The sequence below is a fragment of the Melozone crissalis genome, unplaced genomic scaffold, assembly GCF_028551555.1.
Source record: "Melozone crissalis strain CALT ecotype California unplaced genomic scaffold, PUWL_Pcris_2 ptg000019l_1, whole genome shotgun sequence".
Taxonomy (NCBI): domain Eukaryota; kingdom Metazoa; phylum Chordata; class Aves; order Passeriformes; family Passerellidae; genus Melozone; species Melozone crissalis.
The window spans coordinates 3,017,379-3,039,521 of record NW_026535797.1 but is presented as its reverse complement, the minus strand read 5'-3'; the positions used below and the strand labels follow the sequence as shown (position 1 = coordinate 3,039,521).

Here is a 22,143-nt window from a genome sequence, read left to right as displayed (position 1 = left end):
GTTATATGTGGCTATAAATATAGATATAGATGTAATTTAAGAGGCAATCAGCATTTGTACTCCCTGACCAATCATGAAGCGTACTGCCTCTTGTGGTTTAGAGAATGAAGAATACAATCTACACGGAAAATAATAAATATTAAAAGTCCCATGGGCACTATTTAGGAATTACTTGCTTACTAAAGCCATGTGAGCTTAGCTTTGGTTGAACTCAGTGTACAGAGGGCAGGACACTGCAATTTTCAATCCGCTCCCATGCTGAGGTACCCCACGACCAAGTTTTCGCTTGTTTCATTAAGGTCCCGGTTATCAAGGAAAGTCAGACAAGCCTGGAGAAAGGGAGGCTCGGGGGGACGTTCTGGCTCAGCTGTGAATGGCCTCAACCTGTGCCAGGGGAGATCTATATGGGAGATTCGGGAAAATTTATTCATGGAAAGGGTGGCCAAGAATTGGAAGGGGCTGCCAAGGGAGGCAGTGGAGTCCCATCCCTGGAGGTGCTTAAGGAACGACTGGCGTGACATTCCGTGCTTCGGTGTAATTGACAAAGCAGGGAGGGCTCACAGATTAGCCAAGTGTTTTTCCGACCTCAAAGCCTCCCTGACCCGGCTGAGAGCGCCACACCCGGCCTCACGTAGCCGCCGCCGCCTCCCGCCCCTCACGGCGCCGCCCTCCGAGCCCGCCCTTCCCGCGCCTTCTCGAAAAGTCTCGCGAGAGCCAGCGGTTCCCGGCCGGACGCCCCCGGGAAGCGGCTCCGCTCTCGCCGCCCCTTCCCGGTTCCATTCCCGTTCCATTCCCGGCTCCATTCCTGTTCCATTCCCCGACCATGGAGGAGCCCTGCGGCGCGGGCGCCGCTGCCCCGCTGAGGGGAGACGCCGAGGAGCCCAAGCAGGTGAGCGGCGCTGAGTGGGGGCCGTGCTGGGTGAGGTAGAGGGGCTGAGGAGGGGTCGAGCGGTATCTACAGACACATCCCCTAGTGGTGTTTTAATTGAAGCGGTGTTTTTGATCCTCTTTCCAGTTTGTCAGGGCCGGAGTGCTGTAGGGGACACGCTAATTATGATTAAGCGTTAATTGCGAGCGGTGTTGCTGTTGTTATGCCTAAGTGCATTGTATTTACGTAAGTGGTGTACTGTGGAGCTGTTTTTCCCGCGACATGTGTTAGTTCAAAGCTCCTCTCACACGGGTGACAGCTGCGTGTTTGAAAAGAAATAGGCAAACACCAAGCTTATTTAATTTATTATTATTTAATAATAATAAGGTGGAAGCCTATTCGGCTTTAATATTGGTGTTAGGGAACACTTGGTGTTAATAACCACCTACTTTCACAAACTTCAGTGGGAGGAGTCGTGTTCGTTTTAGCCTTTCTGGCTGATTGTGTGTTGTGTGGGCAGCTGACCTTAGTGGCACTTCGTTCTTGTGTCTCAGGTGAGCACGAAGAGTCACTGTCACCTGCTTGGATCAGCCACAGTGTGGCCACAGACCAGCACAGGGGTTGTCCCCTTGTGTGTCCCATTGCTGAGGTCCAGCCTCACATTCTGGGCTTGGTTCTGGGGCTTTATGTCAGGAAAGACATTGAGGGGCTGGAGTGTGTGCAGGGAAGGGTCTGGAGCCCCAGGAGGGGCTGAGGGAACTGGGAAGGGGCTCAGCCTGGAGCAAAGGAGGCTCAGGGGGCCCTTGTGCTCTGCGCAGCTCCTGCCAGGAGGGGACAGCCACGGGGATCGGGCTCTGCTCCAGGGAACAGGGACACGAGCAGAGGGAACGGCCTCAGGGTGGACACCAGGAAGAATTCCTTCATGGAAATGGTTGTCAAGCCTTGGAATAGACTGACTGAGTCCCCATCCCCGGAGGTGTCCAAGGAAGGACTGGATGTGTTGTTCAGTGGTCCATCACAGATTGGACTTGATAATCTTGGAAGTCTTTTCCAACCTAAATGATTCTGTGATAATTCCTAAAGTGAAGCTTATGCTTGACATGAAATAGAATTGGGATAACTGGAAAATTGTATGTGCTGGGGAAAGGTAAGTGAATATAGGACTGGATTTTGCTCACTTAGCCTTAAAAATAACTTATCACAGAACAAGCCTGATGGTTTTAATTGCCAGCTATTAAGTAGAAGGTTTAATTTCTCTCTGGAAAGCAGGGCTCGGTGCTGTTCCTCGGAGGCAGTGAGGTGAAGAGCTGTGCTGTGGTGAAATACTCCTCAGCCCCTCCTCAGGCAGCCTTTGCCCGGCTGCAGGAGAAAACAGACCTGAAGCTGCCTCCTGCCAACTGGCTACGGGAAAGTGCCAAGCTGGGACCTGCAGGGACAACCATTCTGGGCAACAGCAAAAAGAGTAAACCCTTCTCAAGGTAAAGAACAGCAGCCCCTGTTTTTTTCCAGGCCTTTAAGAATAATTCTGATTGTGAATGTGGATCCTGTGTCATTTAAAGTAGAAAGTACAGGTTTTACCATAGCAACTTCATATTGCTTTGTCTTAACCCTTCTCCCTCTGCTTTTTTATCTTGAGTTGTTGCCTCTATGGTCTGATCTTGTCTCATTAGTAAATGATTGCTGATGTTGATTATTTACATAACACACAGAGATGGGTTGGTTTATTGGTTCACGTGCATGTTGACACCTTGCCTCAGACAGTCAAACTGACTTTTTGTTCCTCCCTAGTTGGCCCAGATCAAACTGGACTGGTTCAGCCAGCCCTTGTGCCTTTGATAACAGGTGAAATGGGACTTGTGGTTGGTTCCCCTTGGAAACCAATTTATGGCTCTTCTGGACCTTTAGAAACTGGACCTGACTAATACAAATGAAATTTCATATTTATTAAGGATTATGAATTCAGGATTTCATGTTTCTGTCACACCATAGGTGAAATGAGGGGCACACCCAAGCAGAAGTGTTGCCTTTCAGTGTGGATATTTGCTGAATTGGTGAATGAGTTGAGTTCAGAGTGTTCATAAACAGGAGGCTCAATTCCTGTGCTGAACAAGCAAATTCACACCAAGTCAGTCAGTCAGTCAGTGAAATTTAACAGTTTGTTCAAGGTCTGTGTTTATATCCTCATTATCTCTTTTAGGAGCTGCATTTTTCAGGGCAGAGTAACATATTTTTCAGGGCTTTATGAATTTTTCATGTTTGTTTTAGATACTCTCATTGTCAAACAGAGGCTGGCAGTTCAATCTCTTTCTCTAGTGTCAGTATTAAAAAGCTGATAACAAAAGTATAACTTGCACATCATGTATGTTTTGGATTTTAGTGGTATCTGGATTTGTTCTAAAGAATGATCTGTACATTGAAATATTCCAGCTTGTAATTTCCTTAACAAGGGTGGAGGAAGAGACAATGTGTCTGTTCTAACATGTAGGGCAGTTCTGGAAAATGTGAATAAGGGGTAAAATTCAATTACAGCTACTAAAATTAAAGTCTTTAATATGCTTAATACTGTAAAGAGAAACTCCTTGAAGAACTCTTCTTATTTTCAGTGTTAGAAAGAATTCTTCATTTTCTCTGATTTTTCTTGATTTCCACAAAACTTTAAGTGTTATAGAATGTCCTGGAATTAGATCTAAGCACTTTGAAAGATATATTTGAAAAACTTGGAGAATATGGAGATGAAATTACTTTGGTAATTTTAAGTCTCATTACACTAGGGGATGTTTAGCTGGGTAATTCTTTTCTTATTTTATGAAGCCATTCAAAGATTTAATAGATATAAAAGCCAGGTCTGTAATGTCACACTGGAACTGTCTTAACTTGTAATGTTTTTTTGATAGCTTTGGGATGGCCTATGACTTCATTGACTCAGTTGGAAATGATGTGGATGTTGTATCTGATTCAGAGGTATGGACACATCCTAAATTCTTACATTGCATAAACTTTCATTTTAAGATACTGTGATGGCTTCAGGCAGTTTTGTGTCCTTTGGGGAAAAGGAAAAATCCCTTAATGAATCACGGATCACCAAGGAATTTTGGTCACTGAATAAGAAATGTAGAGAGAAAAATCATATTTCCTCTGGAGTTCTACAGATAATCTGCAGCTGAAGTGTGCAGTTTAGTGAATGCAGCACATCAGCCTTGCAAGGTAGTTGTCTTGTGTGTTTGAAATCAGTTATTTTGATGCAAACTGTTACTCTCAAGATGTTTTTTTCCCCTATTCTTATGTAGAAGAGAGAGCTCCCCTCCAGCTTCTCCTTTCATTTGATTTTTGTCAGTTTGTCAACACTTTTGGTGCTGGTAATATCTGTAGAATTCAGATGAGGCTGCTCAGAAGAGGAAACATGCTCATGTTAATATTTGTCAGATTTTTATTCAGCTTTAGATCTCTGTTTGGATTGCTTTGGACACCTGGCAAGGAATTGGTATTGATGCTGTGAAAATAAAGATTTACAATCCAAATCATGCCCTTGGATTTTTTTGTCAGTTTTGTTGGTACCTGGTCATGGTGATCCAATCACAGAATGTGTTTAAGCCACTTCTCTTGTTCTTATGGGTGATTTGGTCTCTTTATCACTGTCATGGGTGTTCTCTGCCCTCAGCAAATGCATTTTCTTGTGGGATGGTTTACAGATCCCTGGCACTGTCAGGCTTTATTTGACCATGTGGGCTGGGGTGGCATTGATTTTCTTCCCAGTGACTGGTAAGGGGCTGCTTTGGATTGTCCTGAGCACAGGTTGATGATAGAGATGTGTGTGGTGTTGCTGGGCAGGGCTTACACAGAGCCAGGGCTTTTCCTGCTTCCCAGGTGGGAAGTGCATGGAAATGACCAGAGGGGGCTGGGGGAAGAAGGAGGAAGGGGGAAAGGAAGGAAGGGGGGGATGTTTGGAGTGGTGGAGTTTAGGCTTGGAATCTCCCCAAGTCACTCACACATGATGGAGCATTGGTTTCCTGACAGTTGTCATCCCAGGCAGTGTAATTATATTAAATACTCTCTCTTTTCACTTTCCTTCTGCAAGAACATCAAAAAACTCCTGAAGATCCCTTACAGCAAGTCCCATGTGAGCATGGCAGTGCACAGGATTGGGAGGACACTCCTGCTGGATGAGTTGGATATCCAGGAGCTCTTCATGAGATCATCTCAGGTGAACTACTTGGTTCTTGATAACTGTGCAATGTGGGCAAAATGCATTATTTCAGGAATGGAGTAGCAAGAAAATGTCTGGAAATCCCTAAAAATCATATGTGGGTGCCAAGGGTTTCTGTTCTGCAGCAGTTTGCCCACAAACTACGCTGCTGTCCTGTGTTCATGGCATTGTAGGGTTAATATTCTGTGTCTCACTCCTGTGTAATTACTTCAGTATTGTTACACCATTTGATTGATTTTATAAGCAATATGTATTTCTTACTATGTAGCCTCTTATATATCTGATTTTCTAATTAGGTCAGATTATCAATAAGAACATAGCTTTCCTAAAAGCTGTATTTTCAATAAATGACCAATTCAGGACTTCAACTCTGATGTTATTTTCTCAGTTTTTTCCTGTGGAGGAGTATTTGTAAGTTTATAAGGAACTTGGTTTACTTTGCAGATGCTTCTTGACATTATTTTTATATTTCTTCTGTTGCCCAGACAGGGGACTGGACATGGCTGAAAGAGTTTTATCAAAGGCTGATTGATCAGAAATGGCAAAGAAAAAAGAAGAGTAAAGAACATTGGTACCAGAAGGCAATACTTTCTAAGTTTTTATATTACAGGTAACCTTTTGTCTGCATGAAACTTGAATTCTGCACCACTTCTCCTTGGTTTTTGGTCTTGGAGTAAATGTTAAAATTCCATTATGGTCTGATTTGTTTACTGCTTTTTCCTTAAACAGAGGGAATTGAGGGGTGAGGTCAGGAAATAACATGAAATGTTTTCATGGAATTCGAAGTATTTTACTTTAAAATTGAAATACTAAAGAATAAAATAAACAGCATGACTTAATTAAGTGCATATCAGCCAAGTCATTTGTTGGCGAGGGTGCACCAAACATAACAACTCTAAAAATGGATCTGTTTGCATCTTGTCAGCTGAACTTGTAAATGTTTCCTTGTCAGCATCAATGGAGATGGAGCTGCTCAGCCTGTTCCTTCCGCTTCCAAGCAGCACCAGGAGGGTCCTGTTGCAGGTGAGAGTGATGAGGCAGGAAGGGCCTCCTGGCCAGCTCCTTTTGAAATGCCTTCCTCACTCTCTGAAGATCCAGGTGCCTCCAACCAGGTTGGTGTGAAGAATGTTTTACATGGCACCACAGAGTTTGTAGAGCCACGGGTGGGGAAGGGTTCTCAGCAGTGCTGCTGCAGCTCCCTGTGCTGAGAGAGCTGAGCTAAGGCATGAAGAGAGCTTGGAGAACTTCCAGATTTGCCAGTGATTCAGAGCTCCAAAATTCAGATATTTGTTCTGTCACTGCAGTGCTAAATTGCTGTTTATCCCAGTATCCTTGAGAAACAAATCCTTTGGCTAAGAGTATTCATCCCTGCCTTTACCTAAGAGTGGGAAAATGCTCATAATCAGAAGATGTGTTTGGAAGCTTAAAGTTCTGGCCTTTCTTTTTAAATCTGCCATTAAAATCCATTTTCTGGTGGCCCTGAATTCTTTAGGGGAAGAGGAAAATGAAAATTTCTGAAAATGGAAAATAGTTAAGCAGTACTTAAAAATACTTGCCATGAGATTACACAAGTGAAAGGGGAGATGTTTACAGCAATTATGCAACAAGCTATGATTAGTATCAGGCCCTAATTCAGGGTTTCTATTCTGGCTAAACATTTATGAAAACTGTTCATTCCTGTGGTTTTTGTGAGTAATGTAAACCAGAATTGATTAAATTTTGGAGAGGTTGAAAGGTCTGCTGTCTTCAGTCTGCATTAATATAATAATGATGCTGCAGTTGTGCTTGCACAATGTTACCAACTGAGCTGCCAAATTTAGGGGGTTTCTAACCCACATTGGCCATAAAATTGTAACTGCATGTGTTGTGTGAAGTGGAGAGATGCTTCAGTGCTTGAAAGCTTTTAGAAAAAGGACTCTTCTCTCTTCCACCTCTTGAGGAACCATGGCCCCATTCAGCAGACTGTTTATCATAAAGAAGCTGTTGTGCATTTGCACAGTGCCATTTTCTTTAGTTCATAAATAAACCAGCAGGATAGAGGTTTTGCTTCTGGACACTGATAATGTGGTGTTGACCCTGGGTTAACAAGGAGCTCTTGTAAATACTTCCTGGTTTCTTCCCAGAGCCTCTGAAAATGCTACAAAACACAACATTTTGGCACTAACTGTAGAAAAGCAGCATTCTAGTCACTGCCTAGAGGCTTTTTGCAGTTTTATGCAGATTTATTTAAAGATGTTGGAGGTAAAGGTTTTCCCTTACATGCTTTTGTTGTTCATATCTTTCTAAATAGCTGACTTGACCTCAGCAGCAGAATCACTGGTTATCCTTGTGCTCTTCACAGGGAAATGTTCCTCTTGAGCCCTCTTATCTAGTGGGGCACGTGGCCTCAGCCCCCAGAGAGCAAAACCTGTCTCCTTTGTTCAGTGACGGGGAGAGCAGTCAGGTATGCTGTGTGTGAGAGCTGCACCCCAGGTTAAACCAGCGCCTCCAGGCCAGGCTGAGCTGGAGCCAAGGCCAAACCTCAGTCCCTGTAGCTGCAGCTTTTGTGGCATCTGCAGTTTTAAGTTCCTGTGAACGTGCTGGGTTTGTCATGTGCTGGCTTTTATTTGCTGCTTTGGCTTCTTGCTGTCTCATAATTCCGCAGACTGTCATGGAGAATGAGTTTTATGCCACTGATTTACTGGTTAATTCTGTTTTCTCCTAATGAAGGGACTGAAAAATGACTTTGTTCGTAATATCCTGTGGACCTTTGAAGATATCCACATGTTGGTGGGATCAAATATGCCAATATTTGGAGGTGGGAGATACCCTGCTGTGAGCCTGCGTCTCAGGTGAGCTTAGAAATTCACAGATATTATTTATAGCAGCCTTGTTGTTACTCTGCTTCCTAGTTAGCTATCTGCATTTTTTGCTATTTTTATAAAAGAGAGCAGTAAAATTTATCTTCCTGGGAGTCTGACTTTCAGTAGCTGCTTGTTGGGCATAAGCACTTAAAATGTTATTGAGCAGTGAGACAGAACCATTCCAGTCCCAATTTAATGTCAATCCCTTCATTACCACTCATCCTGTTGCTGCCTCTAAATAGGCAAAGAACAAAAACTTGAAGCTGATTTGGTGTATTTGTCATTTTTTAAGACACATTTAGGAGTTAACAGTACCTTGCTCTGCAAGGAGCTTTGGAAGGCCCGAGAGTAGGTTTGTGCTATAATTAGTTGCAGCTAAAAGTGCTATTCCTTTAGAACTCCTGAGGTACTGATTATCTTGGTAATGGTGTGACATCTGAAGCCTGTTAAACGTGGGCAAAAACTCCCAACTGCTGATGGAATGTGAGCATGTTCCACTGGAGAGATCAGCACATCTGTTTTGTTATAACTCATTATTAATACAACAATTCACAAATCATTGTTTTAGTCTTCATCCACTCTCAGGTGACTTAAACCTAAATTCCATTTTAAACATCCCTAATATTTCCTGGATGTGTTCCTAATGTTCCTAATTTCCTAATGTTTCCTGAAGGGTAAACAAAGATTTAAGTAACCCTAGAATTATTTTATTTTAGGGATAACAACAAGCCAATAAATGTGCTGACAGGGATTGACTATTGGTTGGACAATTTAATATGCAACGTACCAGAGCTTGTGATGTGCTTTCATGTCAATGGAATTGTTCAGGTAGGTCTGGCTCTTTGCATTATGCCTTAAAATAATAATTCATTCTTCATCTTCTAAAATTGCCTCAGTTATCACAGATCCTTCACACTGTTCTGAGCAGAGATGACAAAAATCCTGTGGTGCAGAAGGAGAAGCATCTTAGACAGCTTGCAGCAGTCATCTAAAAATAGTGTATTCTTTCTTCCCCTCCCTTTCATGCATGCAAGATTCCTTCTTCCTCTAGTGCTTGAGTGAAGGCAAAAATAAAAAATGCAACAGCAGAAATCAGTTTCTTACATCTTGAAATCTGCAATGCTCCCTTGCCAAGACAGATGCAAGCTTCTGAATGTTTCTGCTGTTTTACTGTGAACCAGCTGTGTTTGTTCTACCTGGTAGCCTGGAGTTCTTTCCTAGGCTGACTAGGTTTTAGGTGTTGTACCTTCTCCCCCTTATTTTTCCTATCTTTTGTTCTCCATTTGCCATGTTTGTGACAGAAATGGATCCTTCTTAAAGCTTTGTTTGAGTGGTGTCATCAAGATGTGCTTGCTTAAAGTAAATCATAGAAATTAACTCAGTTTATCATAATAGCAGCCTCTGTTTTAGCTGCTGATGGCGACACTGCTGTATTAATTTTGGTGTCACAAAACCCTCCTGAGCTTGAGTCTTAATTTCTGTTCTTTGCAGAAATATGAAATGATCAAGACTGAAGATATTCCCAATTTGGAAAACTCCAATTTTTCTACCAAAGTGATAAAAGATATTGCTCAAAATATCTTATCTTTTCTGAAATCGAATTGCACCAAAGAAGGACACACCTATTGGCTGTTTAAAGGTAAGAAGGTTTAGATCAGTTTGAAAAGTTTGATGTTAATGTGATGTTAATTAATGAAAGATTTTCCTTTTCAGCAAGTGGGAGTGACATAGTAAAGCTCTATGACCTCACCACGCTTTGTGAAGAGACTGAAGACAAATACCAAAACCCTTTTACAATGCCAGTGGCAATTCTGCTGTACAAGTGAGTTTTTATCATTTTTATTGCAGTACTTCATTCTTGGTGCAGTTCTATTCAGAACACAGCCCAAAAATCATGATCAAATGACAATTATACACAAACTTGCTAAATCTTAGCCCCGCTAGATCAAAACTGACTTTTCCTTTTCACCATTTCTCCATGTAAACTTCTTTGCTGATAAAGTCTTGTAGACTCATCACACAGTTTGGAACATCAACAGCTGTAGAATATTGTTTAAAACTTCTTTTTTTTTTTCCTAAACCAAAGATATTATCCAGGGATTTCACTGTTTTGTTCAACTTTCTCTTTAGAGTTGCTTGCAATATGATGTTGAAGAAAAACCAGAACAAGAAGCACTATGGCACAATCAGAACATTGCTCCTGAATTGTCTCAAGTTGTTGGACAATGGCAGACATCCCCAAGTGAGAATTCAAAGTTTTCTTGCACTTTTGTGTAAATATGCTGTAATCATAATAAGCCTTGTAATAAATAGTGTGTTACTTCTTCCTCTGAAAGGAGAGAATTTAAATTTATAAACAAACTTAAACATTGATTTTATTTTTAAAGAATCCCATGCTATTTTTTAAAATCAGTATTTTTTACTGCCCCTCATTACAGCACAAGTCTTCTGTCCTGCTCTAAAAAGGAACTTCTCGTTACATTCAGTCTGTTCTTGCTGCCAGAGAGCCCTTTGGGAGCAGATCCTGGAGAAAAAGTGTAAAATGTGAATATATGAACATTTTTACTCTGAGAATGGCTGAAAACTGGGTCGGGCCAACCAGAGAAGTTGCAGTCTCCATCTTTTCAGATACCCAAAGCCCAGCTGGACACAGTTCTGAGCAACCTGCCTTGATAAGTGGGTTGGGCTAGAGAGTCTCTAAATGATTTAAGCTGTTTTCAACTGAAAATAAATCCCAAAAATGTGGTGTGAAAAATCTGAGTCATGTTTAGAATGGAGAGGAGATGAGGGACACATGAAACTAATAAGAATGTGGAAATGTGGATTCCTTGTAGAGTTGTGAAAGGTTTTCAAAATCCCAATGGGATCTCTTCAGTTTATTTTTTTTTTTTTGCTTGCATAAGACCCTTGTGTTGTCTCCTGTGGATCTGCAAGCTGTCAGAACAGGCAGTACTTGTTCTCTGGTTTTTATTCTCCTCTAAACTTGATCAGCTTGGATCCTTTTCCCTTCCAGGGAATTTGCTCAGGCTCTGTTTGCAGGTTATCAAACACCTCTTTGCATGTCCTCTGTCCTGCTTATTGTAAGATCATTTATATTCTTGCCTCTCAAAAGAAAAATTGAACTTGAGAATGAATAATTTTTTTCTCTTCTTTGCAAAGATTATTGCTTCAGCAAACTACATGTTATCAGAGCTTTTTCAGCTGGATGAACCTAAAAAAGAAGACAGTGCAGACTTCCCTATAAATGGCAATTCTGATGAAAGTTACAGTGAGGAAGAGGAAGAGATGCCAGACAGTGATGAAAATGGTTCCTACAGCAACAGTTCTGATCCCCCAGATGACAATAAAGCAGTGGCAATCATCAAATCTGTCGGGGAGTTGTCAGTGCCAGAAAAGTACAAGTCTGTGCATCGAATACGTGTAAGTGGCACTGGGGGTGTTCAAGGGATTTCCTGGCTGGTTCAGTTCATGGGTGGTGGAATTCAGTTCCCTGGTAGTTTTGCCTTCAGGTGAACTGAAGTGGGCAAAGAAAAACAGTTCATGAGCTGCTCATAAAATCTGAGGTGTTTGAATTTTATGGTAAAAGCTTCATGTAGGTTTTTTTTTCCCTTACCATATTCCACTTTGTCTTGCTGTTACCTCTCATTTGCATCTTCTGACCAGTGATTTTATATTTCCTGTGCTGACCATTTCTTCTGTTCCCTCCCTGGTGCCCCCTGAAGCCCAGCTGTGCTTTCCCTGTGTGCCATGGCACCGAGGAGCGCTGCAGGCTGGTGCTCAACCACGTCCTGGAGGTGAGTGCAGTGCCAGCTTCCTCAGGATGCTTCACCTCCCACCCCATCCTTCATCTGCTGTTTGCTAAATATTGCTCTCAAGGTGAAGGAAAGGATTTCTCCCTTCTGCAGGGTTTGAAGTCTGTTGACAGCAGTGTGAAAAAGGAAGGTGACCTTCCTGCAGCTGACCCCAGCACTCCAATCCCGTTGAAATATGAGGATGAATCCACCAGTGGTGGTCCTGAGTCTCTGGAAAAACAGATGGCCTTGTTTCTAGACAAAAGTAAGTTGTATTGTTGTGCAAATAGGACCTTTCCAGTGCCAACACAAACTGCTGCTGCTTTATTTTGATTGTCAAAACAGTGCTTAAATCACTAATTACAGCATTGCCTAAGGAAAAGTGCACTGAAAATTGGAGAACAGTCTGTTCCTTTTTAAATATGAACAGAGGAGCTCATTTGAGTTATTTTGCATAGCAAAGAATCTTTTATTAGTCAACACATGATTTTACTGGACTCTATTTAGATGTGGCTTTCAGATGACTTCCATAAAGGCTTGGTATTTTGAGGTTTGGTATGTGCAGCACCATAAGTTTTGTGGGTTGATTTAAAAATAGCCCTAATTTCTTTATGTGTGTGTGGCCTGGATGTTTTCTGGAAGAATTTTTCCCTTCTGGCAGGTTTTGTTCCTACATCAGGTGCTTGACTTGCATATAAAATGTTAACTAGGATTTTGGGGTTTTTTCCTGTACCTCTACAGTTGTGAAAAGAAGCAGCAAATAAAAGATGTTTTGTTTGCTGAAATGCTCAAACTCCTGAAGTTTCAGGCTACAGTCTCACTATTTTATTTTGTTCTGGAGCAACATAAAAAGTTCCAGGAAAGACTTTTTGTTTGAAAGTAGTGGAGTTCTCTGCAGGGCAAGGAGCCCTGTAAGCATAGCCCAGAAAAAAATTTATCTTGCCTACTTTGGCAGTTCTTTATTCTTTCCTTTCTCCTCCTTTCTGCCTTTGAAAAAATCTCTGAACAAGAAGCCAGTTCAATTTTGAGTTACTCACACACAGATTCCTGGATCTGTGTTGAGTCCATCCCTGAAGCAGCAGCAGAACTGCTTGCTCACTTCTGTTTCCCAGTCCCTGAGTTTTTCTGTGATGTGAATTATGTCTTTTCTCTGCTACATGTACATATTTATGTACATATGGAAAGGATAAGTGCTCTAAATCCTGGAATTTGTAACTTCAAGACACCTACCTTGAACAGTGGATGGATACAGGGTATGTGCAGTGTGGGCTGGGGTGTTACTGTTTTACATTAGTTTTGTCCTAGTGGAACGTGAACTGCTTAAGGATTTATTATATTTACTTACTGTGTATTTATATAATGTGGTAAGATAGTGGGTTTGCAAGCCAGGCCTTGTAACTCCACCTTAAGCAAGAGACACATTTCTGTGTGTGAATACTGTCAGGGCAAAATTCTGTCCCTTGGTGGGGACAGGCCTTAAATCAGGAACAGTGACCTGTTCTTGCTGGCTCCATAACCACTGCAGCATCAAAGAAAAGCTTCATAACTTTATGCAGAGGATATCCTGAAATAAGTGTGAGAAAGTGCTTGGTTTTCCTTGTGGGAAGGACCAGGTCATCCAGGTTCTTGTGTGCTGGAGGCTAAACCCACACATGGAAGCTTTCTCACTGAGGCTGTTCATACAGAGACTGAGCATTTATCTTAGGGATATGGTAGAGAACATGACAAATTCTGCCTGTGACTTTCTTGTGGTTCTGTTCAACAGAAACTGAGCATTTATCTTAAAGATGTGGTAGAGAACGTGACAAATTCTGCCTGTGACTTTTTTGTGGTTTTTCTGTTGCTCCCTGAGGGAGAAGCGTTGGCCTCTGCTCCTGTGTTCCACCAGCTGTCTGAGCTCAGGGAGGCACTGTCACTGTCCCACTGCATTCCCAGGAGCAGTGATGGACAAGTGCCACGTGTTGGGTTGTTTTGCAGGTGACATGGAGTGCAGAGCTCTGCCTGGGCAGGGCTGGGATCAGGCAGTTCCCATCCTGCCTGTGCTGCTGTGCCTCTGGCATGTGTTAGAGGGGAGAGTCACTGATGGGGTCCTGTTCCTCTCACAGTGGGCTCCTTCCAGAAGGGGAAGCACTGCAGTCAGTCAGGGATGATTCCTGGATCCTGGCAGTACAAAATGAAACTCCAGCTCATCCTGAAATCATCAAGAGCTTACTATGTGCTGTCTGATGCTGCCATGGTCCTGCAGAAGTACGGGCGGGCGCTGCGCTACATCAAGCTGGCCTTGCAGTGCCATGGTGAGTTCCTTGAGTGATCTGTCACCTGTGCCACTGCCTGGAGAGACCTGCCACCACATCACACACTGCTGGGCATGGTTTTCCCTGTGGTGTGCAGTGACAAGTGTGACAAGCTCGTGTTTAACTGGACTCAGTGTCCATCTCAGTATTCAGGGCAGAAGTCTGAAGTGAGGATAACTTCTGTCACTGATCAATAGAAAGGAAAGATGATCCCATTTGGACAGGCTGGGAACTTGAGGGCACATTGGAGCTCCAGGGCAGTTGAATTTGTGAGAGTCTGTCCTGGTGCCAAGGCCAAGACAGTGTTCTGTGCTCCACAGATGCTGCTGCAAGCTGGTGTTTATTCCCTGGTGGTTCCCATGTTATTTAAATATATCCTTGAGAAATACTAAACCTCTTCAGCAGCTGAATTGGATGCTAAAATAGAATAGAATACATCTTGAAGTATTACTGAGGAATAGGAAAAAAGTAAAATCAGGTTGTTTAGACTAATACTGCCATAATGAGAGTAACCAACTGGGAAATGCCAGTAGCTTAGTGCTAAAGTGCTGCTATTTCCCTGCCATAAGGGAAGGCTCCTGTCTTAGGGCAGGAGGAGATTTATAAAGCAAACCCACTTGATCTTAGCACAAAGCATCAATAGACCTCTCAATAACTCACAGGACTTAGCAGCTTTCAGTCTTTTATAGTCTTTTATAAACTCCACCTTTTGGAAATTAGCTTTTCAGGCTGTATTTCCCTTGAGTCAATCTGCAAAAAGTCAGCTTTCCCTTGGTCAAATCTGAGGTTATCATTTGTAATTACCAGAGTGACTGCTCATCTTGCACAGCATTGGGGCTCTTTTTAAACCATCAGCCGTGCAGAGCAACTGTGACTTTAAAATAGGATATTTCTTCTGAGGATAACACATTGTCACACTTATTCTCTGTCTGCAGACAGGCAACACAAAACCCAATTATCTTGTCAGTCTGTGTCAAGCCTTTTGATGTGTGATTCTCTTTCCCCCTCCCTGATCCATGTTGTTTTTTCCCCACCAGATACCTACTGCTGTCTGTGTGGCAGCATGCTGCCCGAGGTGCTGGGGTTCCTGTGCCAGTGCTTAACCCTTTGTGGGGATATCCAGTTAATGCTGGCTCAGAATGCAAACAACAGAGCAGCCTACCTTGAAGAATATAATTACCAGACTAAAGAAGATCAGGAGATATTACACAGCCTTCACAGAGAATCCAGGTGCCAAGGTATGATCCTGACTCAGGAGAAGTGCCAGACTTTGGATATGTGGCAGACATAAATAATTCCACTGGGTTTCCTCAAAGCCATGCACCAGGAGAGCCTGTGGCAGAGGGGTTATTGCTCTTCACTTCTGCTTCCTTCAGAGAAGGCTCATCCTGCCTGTCACACAGAAGGGGGTTGTCAGGGTGTTGTATGACATGGCCTGAAGCTGTGTAACAACTAAAGGCTGTATCTGCTTCAGTGATAAACAAAATCTACCTGACAGGAGTCTTGTACTTTCTCTGGGCAATTTCCCCTAGACTTAAATTAGAGAAATCCTGTTTGACTCAAAGGCTTGGCATTTTGTTTTCCAGTGTTTGCCTGGGCTACAGATTTATCCACAGACTTGGAATACCAGCTTTCTGTCAGCTGTAAATGCTATGAAGCAGCTTATGAAATCCTCCTCTTCAGTAACTTAAAAAGCCAAAACCCAGAGCAGCACATCCAGGTGCTGAAGAGGATGGGCAATATCAGGAATGAGATTGGAGTGTTCTACATGAACCAGGCAGCTGCAGTGCAGACTGAGAGAGTGGGCAAGTATCCTTTTCCCATTCCTGACCGTTTCATGGAGCTACAGCAGTGATCAAGTTCACTGATTGTATGAAAAAATCTATTTCTGTTTATAAAGAGGGCATTTAAATGACTTTGTAGTTTTTTAATGTCCGCTGTGATTATTTGTTTACAGTAGATCACTGTGGCTTGTAAACTGTAGTTAATTGAGCCTAAACTGAATAATGGAATGTACAGTTTGGAGAAATTCCTTTAAATGTGTAGAATGATCTCAAAAAGCCATCAGGGAAAACTTCAAACTGAGGAATTTGAGTCTCTAAACCTTGTGTTTCACCCCAGTGAGTAAAAACGTCTCAACAACAGAGCAGCAGCTCTGGAAGAAAAGTTTCTCCTGCTTTGAAGAAGGAATTCAGAATTTTGAGTCCATTGATGATGCCACCAATGCTGCCCTTCTGCTGTGCAACACGGGGAGGCTGATGAGGATCTGTGCCCAGGCCCACTGTGCAGCTGAAGGGGACTTCAAAAGGGAGTTCTCCCCAGAAGAGGCCCTTTATTACAATAAGGTAACCCAGACCCCAGAATTCCTCCTACTGAGGTATTTGTGAACACTTTGGTAAATATATTTAAATTTGGGTGGAATAATCTGGGTGCTTCCATACTACCCTAATCCTTGCTGTGAGGGCTTTGGTGGTGTTGCTGAGGTTTGATTGCTGTGACGTTCACATGCTGATATTGAACACACACACAAGGGAGAAGAATTGCACGGTCAGAATTGAAGTGATTATCAAATGGGAAATACAGAAAAAGGCTCAGGGAGATATTTTGAGTAAAGGAAAGCTGATTCATAGCTGTTAGAAATGCAGGCAGTAACTGTGTGTGTGATTTTGTCATTTGTAGGCTATTGATTACTACCTGAAGGCCCTGAGGTCTCTGGGGAAGAGGGATGTGCATCCAGCTGTTTGGGATTCTGTGAACTGGGAGCTGTCCACAACCTATTTCACCATGGCAACTCTGCAGCAGGATTATGCTCCCTTATCCAGGAAGGCTCAGGAGCAGGTAACAGAGGGCATTCATTGTGTCTGGAAAATGCATTGTTGGCATCCTGGAAAACTGAACAGGGAGCAAAGTTGGTACTGGAATTGTAGAATCATACAATGGTTTGGGTTGGAAAATACCTTAAAACCCATCTTGTTCCACTCCTGTCCTGGGCAGTGACACCTTCCACTGTCCCAGGCTGCTCCAAGCCCCATCCAGCCTGGCCTTGGGCACTGCCAGGGATCCAGGAGAGCCACAGCTGCTCTGGGCACCTGTGCCAGGGCCTGCCCACCCTCACAGGGAACAATTCCTGCCTAAAATCCCATCTAAGTCTTCCCTTTCCCTTTCCCTTCCCTTTCCCTCTCTCTCTTAAGGTTGATTCCCCTTTGTCTTACATGAGATGCTCTTGTGACAAGCCCCTCTTCAGGGATTTTTTCCCTTACATTTGTATTTATTTGTGTTGTAGATAGAGAAGGAAGTCAGTGAAGCCATGATGAAGTCCTTGAAGCACTGTGACATTGACACAGTGTGTGAACGGCAGCCCCTGTGCCAGTACCGAGCTGCCACCATCCACCACAGGCTGGCTTCCATGTACCACAGCTGCCTCAGGAACCAGGTATTGCTCCAGGCTCTTTCATTTTCTACCTTCCATGCTTAACATGCTCAGTATGTGTGGCACTGATATTCATCCTTCTACCTGTAGCTGGGATATATTTATTTCAGTTACTTAACCAAAGATACCAGTGCTGTTTCCCAACGCTGTCCAAGTGAACCCTTGCAGTGGCTGCTCCTGGCCATGCAGAGGGGATTTACTGTGCCCTGCTGTGGTGCAGGTTGGAGATGAGCACCTGAGGAAGCAGCACCGGGTCCTGGCTGATCTCCACTACAGCAAGGCCGTGCGGCTCTTCCAGCTCCTCAAGGACGCCCCCTGTGAGCTGCTGCGGGTGCAGCTGGAGAGAGTGGCCTTTGCAGAGTTCCAGATGGCCAGTAAGTGCAGCTCTGCCTTCACAGCTTCCCAAAGCACCCCTGCCCACTTAGTTTCATTTTTAGATGACTAAATTTATATGAGAGCAGGAGCAAGCTGCTGCTCAGAATAGAATTTTCTATTACAGCGACTTGAGGAGGTCGCTGGCGTGAGAGAAGGATGAGAATCTTGTTTGATGGTCAGAAGGTTGGATTTATTGATATGTAATATATAATACATTGTGACTATACTAATAGGAATAAGGAGAGAAGTTGCAGAGGCTTGCTGAGCTAAGAATAGAATAGAAAAGAATCTATAACAAAGTTCTGTGTCTAGGGACTCTGTCCCCAGCTTGCTCCTGTGATTGGCCTTTAATTATAAACATAGAACATGAACCAATCACAGGTGCATCCTATTGCATTCTACAGCAGTTGATAACAATTGTTTACATTCTTCTTCTGGGGCCTTTGCTTCCCAGAAGATGCACAAATCTCAAAGAAAAGATTTCTGTGAAAAAATGTCTGCGACAATTTTCCTCAAGAGAGGAGACAAGGCACTTTTATCTTGCTGCTTTGCAGCTGACTGGGGCAGTGAGGGTTTTCTTCCTGACTCTTGAAATCTTTGGGTGGAAGAAAAATACAGTCTGTAACATCAGCCTTTTGTATTCATTTTTTTAGGTCAGAACAGCAGTGCTGGGAAATTAAAGACTCTGTCTGGAGCCCTTGATATAATGACCAAAACCAAGGGTGCATTTCAGCTCATCAGGAAGGAGCTTGTGGCAGAAACTGAACAGGTAAAGGAGCTTCAAGTGCTGTGATACCTGCTCCCTTCTGGCTTGTGCCTCCACAAATGAGGGGGCATTTGGCAGTTAAAATATTCCTTGGTTACTGTTCCATAGTGGCTTAAAGAGTGTGGGCAGAGTTAGATGTATTGCAGCTCTCCCTTAACCTGGAAGTGGATTAAAGAAATTCCTTTAGAAATGATCCAGAGATGGATTAAAACATACTTCTGTGCAGATGTGGACTGCCTGACTGTGTGAATGGACTTCTTTTTGTGCAATTCTCCTATCCCTTAAAAGTCTTCTCTAAGAACTTCAGAATCTGTGTATAATAAAAAAAGTTCTTTCTCTCTAGTATATTTAAATATTAAATATTAAAACGTGCAGGGCTGTCTGTAGCCAGTGTGAGTTATGTTCCTGATGCCTCAGACAAGAATTCCTTCAGGCTGTGCTGATGTGTGTGTCCCTTGCTGGCAGTTTGGGTAACACATATAAAAGTCAGCTCACCTACAGGAGGGGTTTTTAAACCACTCCCTGTATTTAAGAGGTGGAATTCAGTGGAATTGTTTTGGGCTGTTTGTCTCCTGTAGATCAGCAAGGATAGAAGCCCTGCTGAGAGCGTGTCAGTGAGTGATTCCTCTGCAGGCCTCAACAAAGAGGAAGTCTTGAAACTGCTCGGGATTTTTGAGTCCAGGATGTCTTTCCTTCTCCTCCAATCCATTAAATTGTTAACTTCAAGCAAAAAGAAGCTTGGGTAAGTTGGAACTTGGTGTTCTTTGTCCTGAGTGTGGTGAGATTGGTGTGTGACTGAGCAGAGTTGCTGCTCTGGGGGAGCAGCTGCTGGGTGCTGCTGGTCTCTTGATGCATCTTGCTGATAAAGTGTCAGTGGAGTTGGGCAAGCAGAACTCCTGAGCAGAAATTCAGGCACATCAGTAATGCTGCAAGGAGAGGGATGGATATGGGGGTCAGAAAATTCACTGATTCCTAATGGAGTCTTCTGTCCTGCTGCTGGCATTCAGGACAAACCTGAGTTCTTTTTGTGCTGACTTTGAAGAGATGTTGAGCTTTGGTGTGGCAGCAAATTCCTTCCCTCACTCCTTCTGTTGCTTTGATCTGAATGTGTGTGGTGTTCCTTTTGGGACTCAGAAGATTCCTTTTACTCCCCCTGCAGCAAGTGTGTGACTGCAGGAGCTGCTCCTAACGTTACATAAAATGCAGTTCTGAAAATGTGGCTTTAGTTTGAGAGGATTCTTTTAGGCTTGGAAGTTGGGTTAATAGTTTTGGGGATTGAAGCCCTGCTGATGGAAGAGCTGTTTTGCTAAAAGTAAACTGTGAAATGAGTTCATTGTGCCCAGGAAGTTGAAAGTGGGAGACTGGTAAATAAAAAACAAGAGAACACAGCCTGGGTGTGTTTTTAGCTGTTTTTCAGGCAGTGTTAGGAGCTTTCACCTCCTAAAAAAGAGCATCCACAAGGTGGCAATCTGATTATGTGAAACACAGAGGATTTTTACAGGATAATTTGTGTTACCAAGCAGATGTCACAGCTAACTGAGTAAATGGATTCGTTCTGTTGTCTCATAACATGAGTAACTCCTCATTTTTTGTTTTGGAGGGGTTTTGCCCCCACATTTACCTTGGCATCATTGTGGGGTTTTGCACTGAAGTTTCCACACAGGGAACTTCAGTTACAGTTTGAATGCTGTGCAAAGGGACTCTTAAAAAATCTCCTCAGCTCCTTGAAACTTTGAGGCCAAGCTTGAAACTACCTTTGATTTAACCTTTCTGTGCCTTCTGTGCATCCCGTGTGCATTTCCTCCCTTCTGCTCTGCAGAGGGGAAGTTCTGCCCTCTGCTTTGATTATGGGGTGAAAAGGGGGGAAATTGGAGCTCAAATGCTGCTTCAGAGTCTCAGGTGCACTTTGACAAAAACCAGGAGAATGTGTAGGAAATGCAGTGTTGGATAGTGAAACTTGCAGCCTGGCAGTCAGAATGGATGAAATCAGTTGCACCCTCCCAAAGTGGAATCACAAGCAGAAGAGAACTTGGCTGTGCAAATTGGAGGGGAAAAGTAATTGAAAGTAATTCTTTGTTCTGGGAATACTTGTAACTTATCCCAGAAATACTTTGCATTTCAGTGGCTTTTTATTGACTACCTGTTCTGTTTAATAAATGAACCTGATTCCTGCCTAGTGTGTGATGAATTTAATTTGCTTCAGCCTTTCTCAGTCATTCCTGAAGCACTTGCAATTAACCTGACTGTTGCGTGTACATTTTATATTTTATTATATTTATGTTTTATGTTCCTGCCTGCAGTACAAACAGAATGCACTGACTGCAGTGCAGGGAGTGGTGGGGGCTGAGGGTGTCCCCAGTTATCCTGCTGGGATACTCAGTATCCATTGGTCTCAGGGACTCTCACTGCTCACAGTGACCCTGAGATGGGTTAGAAAGTCTCTTTTTCCCAGCCTGGAGCTTGAAGGAGTCAGGGCTCTTCATTTCTCAGTCTCAAGGTTGTTTATTGTTCCTTATCTATAAAATTCTTTCTCCTGTCCAGCTGAGGTTCGTTCAGCAGGACAGCCCAGGCACTCTGCCTGCCCCAGGCTGTGTTATCTTTTTATACTAAAAACTACTTGTACAATATTTACCATTACTTCCCAATACCTGTCACCTGTGTTAGACAGTGAGCTTCTACTCTAAACCAATCCAAAAGTGCCAACATCACAGCAGAAGGAGGAGAAAGGCTGGACATGCCCAGATTCCTCCGTCTTGCCCCCTGGACCCCCATTCTAAAAACCCCAAAAATCTATTTTTCACCCTGTGATAAATTCACTATCATTCTACTTAAACTGTTGTGGCTTGTAATTCTTCATATAAGGATTGTAATTTGCTCCATGGGTCATAATCAAACCCACAGGGGCACCCTGGGCTCTGTGCCAGGGTCTCTGAGCCCCCTGGCAGGGGTTTGGGCAATCCAGGACAGCCAGAGGGATGTGCTGAATTCTGACGAGTTGGGACACTCACATTTAATGCTGTTATTAACATTGTTGAATTATGCTGTTGATGATGTGCAGAATGCAAAGCTGTGGTCTGAGCTGGGCTCTGTGCTCTCTTTGCAGGGGCAGCAGTGAGGAGGAAGCAGCTCTGAGGACCAACAAGCAGGTTTACTCCCTGCTGCTGCGTGCCACTGCCAACAAGGGGCTGTCGCTGCTGGAGCGCTGCGAGCTCCTGCTGAGCCTGCTGGAGCAGCTGGAGGGCAGCCCTGGCCTGCAGTGAGGGCAGGGCTGCAGTGAGGGCTGCCCTGCAGAGCTGCAGTGAGTGAGGGCAGCCCTGGCCTGCAGTGAAGGCAGCCCTGGCCTGCAGTGAGGGCAGCCCTGCAGAGCTGCAGTGAGTGAGGGCAGGGCTGCAGTGAGGGCAGAGCTGCACTGAGGGCTGCCCTGGCCTGCACTGAGGGCTCCCTGCACAGCTGCAGTGAGGGCTGCCCTGCACAGCTGCAGCACCAGTGCCTTGCTGGGAGCACTGGGGTGTTCCCGTGGGGGTTGTGCTCACTGAGGGTGAGCTCTCTCACTGTTGTTCCCTTGGAAAGCA

General features: G+C 43.7%; 1 protein-coding gene across 3 annotated transcripts; it reads left to right on the top strand.

The window, feature by feature from the left end:
• The first annotated feature begins 799 nt into the window (after nt 1–799).
• On the top strand, nt 800–21,856 carry EDRF1 (erythroid differentiation regulatory factor 1). Of its 3 annotated transcripts, none has more exons than XM_054276999.1 (25): nt 800–889; nt 2,138–2,346; nt 3,763–3,829; nt 4,944–5,069; nt 5,558–5,682; nt 6,025–6,184; nt 7,414–7,515; nt 7,782–7,903; nt 8,632–8,743; nt 9,407–9,554; nt 9,629–9,737; nt 10,046–10,157; nt 11,075–11,335; nt 11,638–11,709; nt 11,821–11,971; nt 13,812–14,000; nt 15,038–15,238; nt 15,587–15,805; nt 16,122–16,345; nt 16,680–16,838; nt 17,284–17,433; nt 17,651–17,804; nt 18,459–18,574; nt 19,150–19,313; nt 21,675–21,856. In XM_054276999.1, the coding sequence occupies exons 1-25, from the start codon at nt 824–826 to the stop codon at nt 21,829–21,831; spliced, it is 3,675 nt and encodes a 1,224-aa protein (XP_054132974.1). In that variant the 5' UTR covers nt 800–823; the 3' UTR covers nt 21,832–21,856. The 3 variants fall into 3 exon arrangements, with proteins under 3 accessions (XP_054132974.1, XP_054132975.1, XP_054132976.1); XM_054277000.1 differs by having other exon boundaries at nt 15,587–15,809; nt 16,126–16,345; XM_054277001.1 differs by lacking the exon at nt 7,414–7,515.
• The last annotated feature ends 287 nt before the right edge of the window (nt 21,857–22,143 follow it).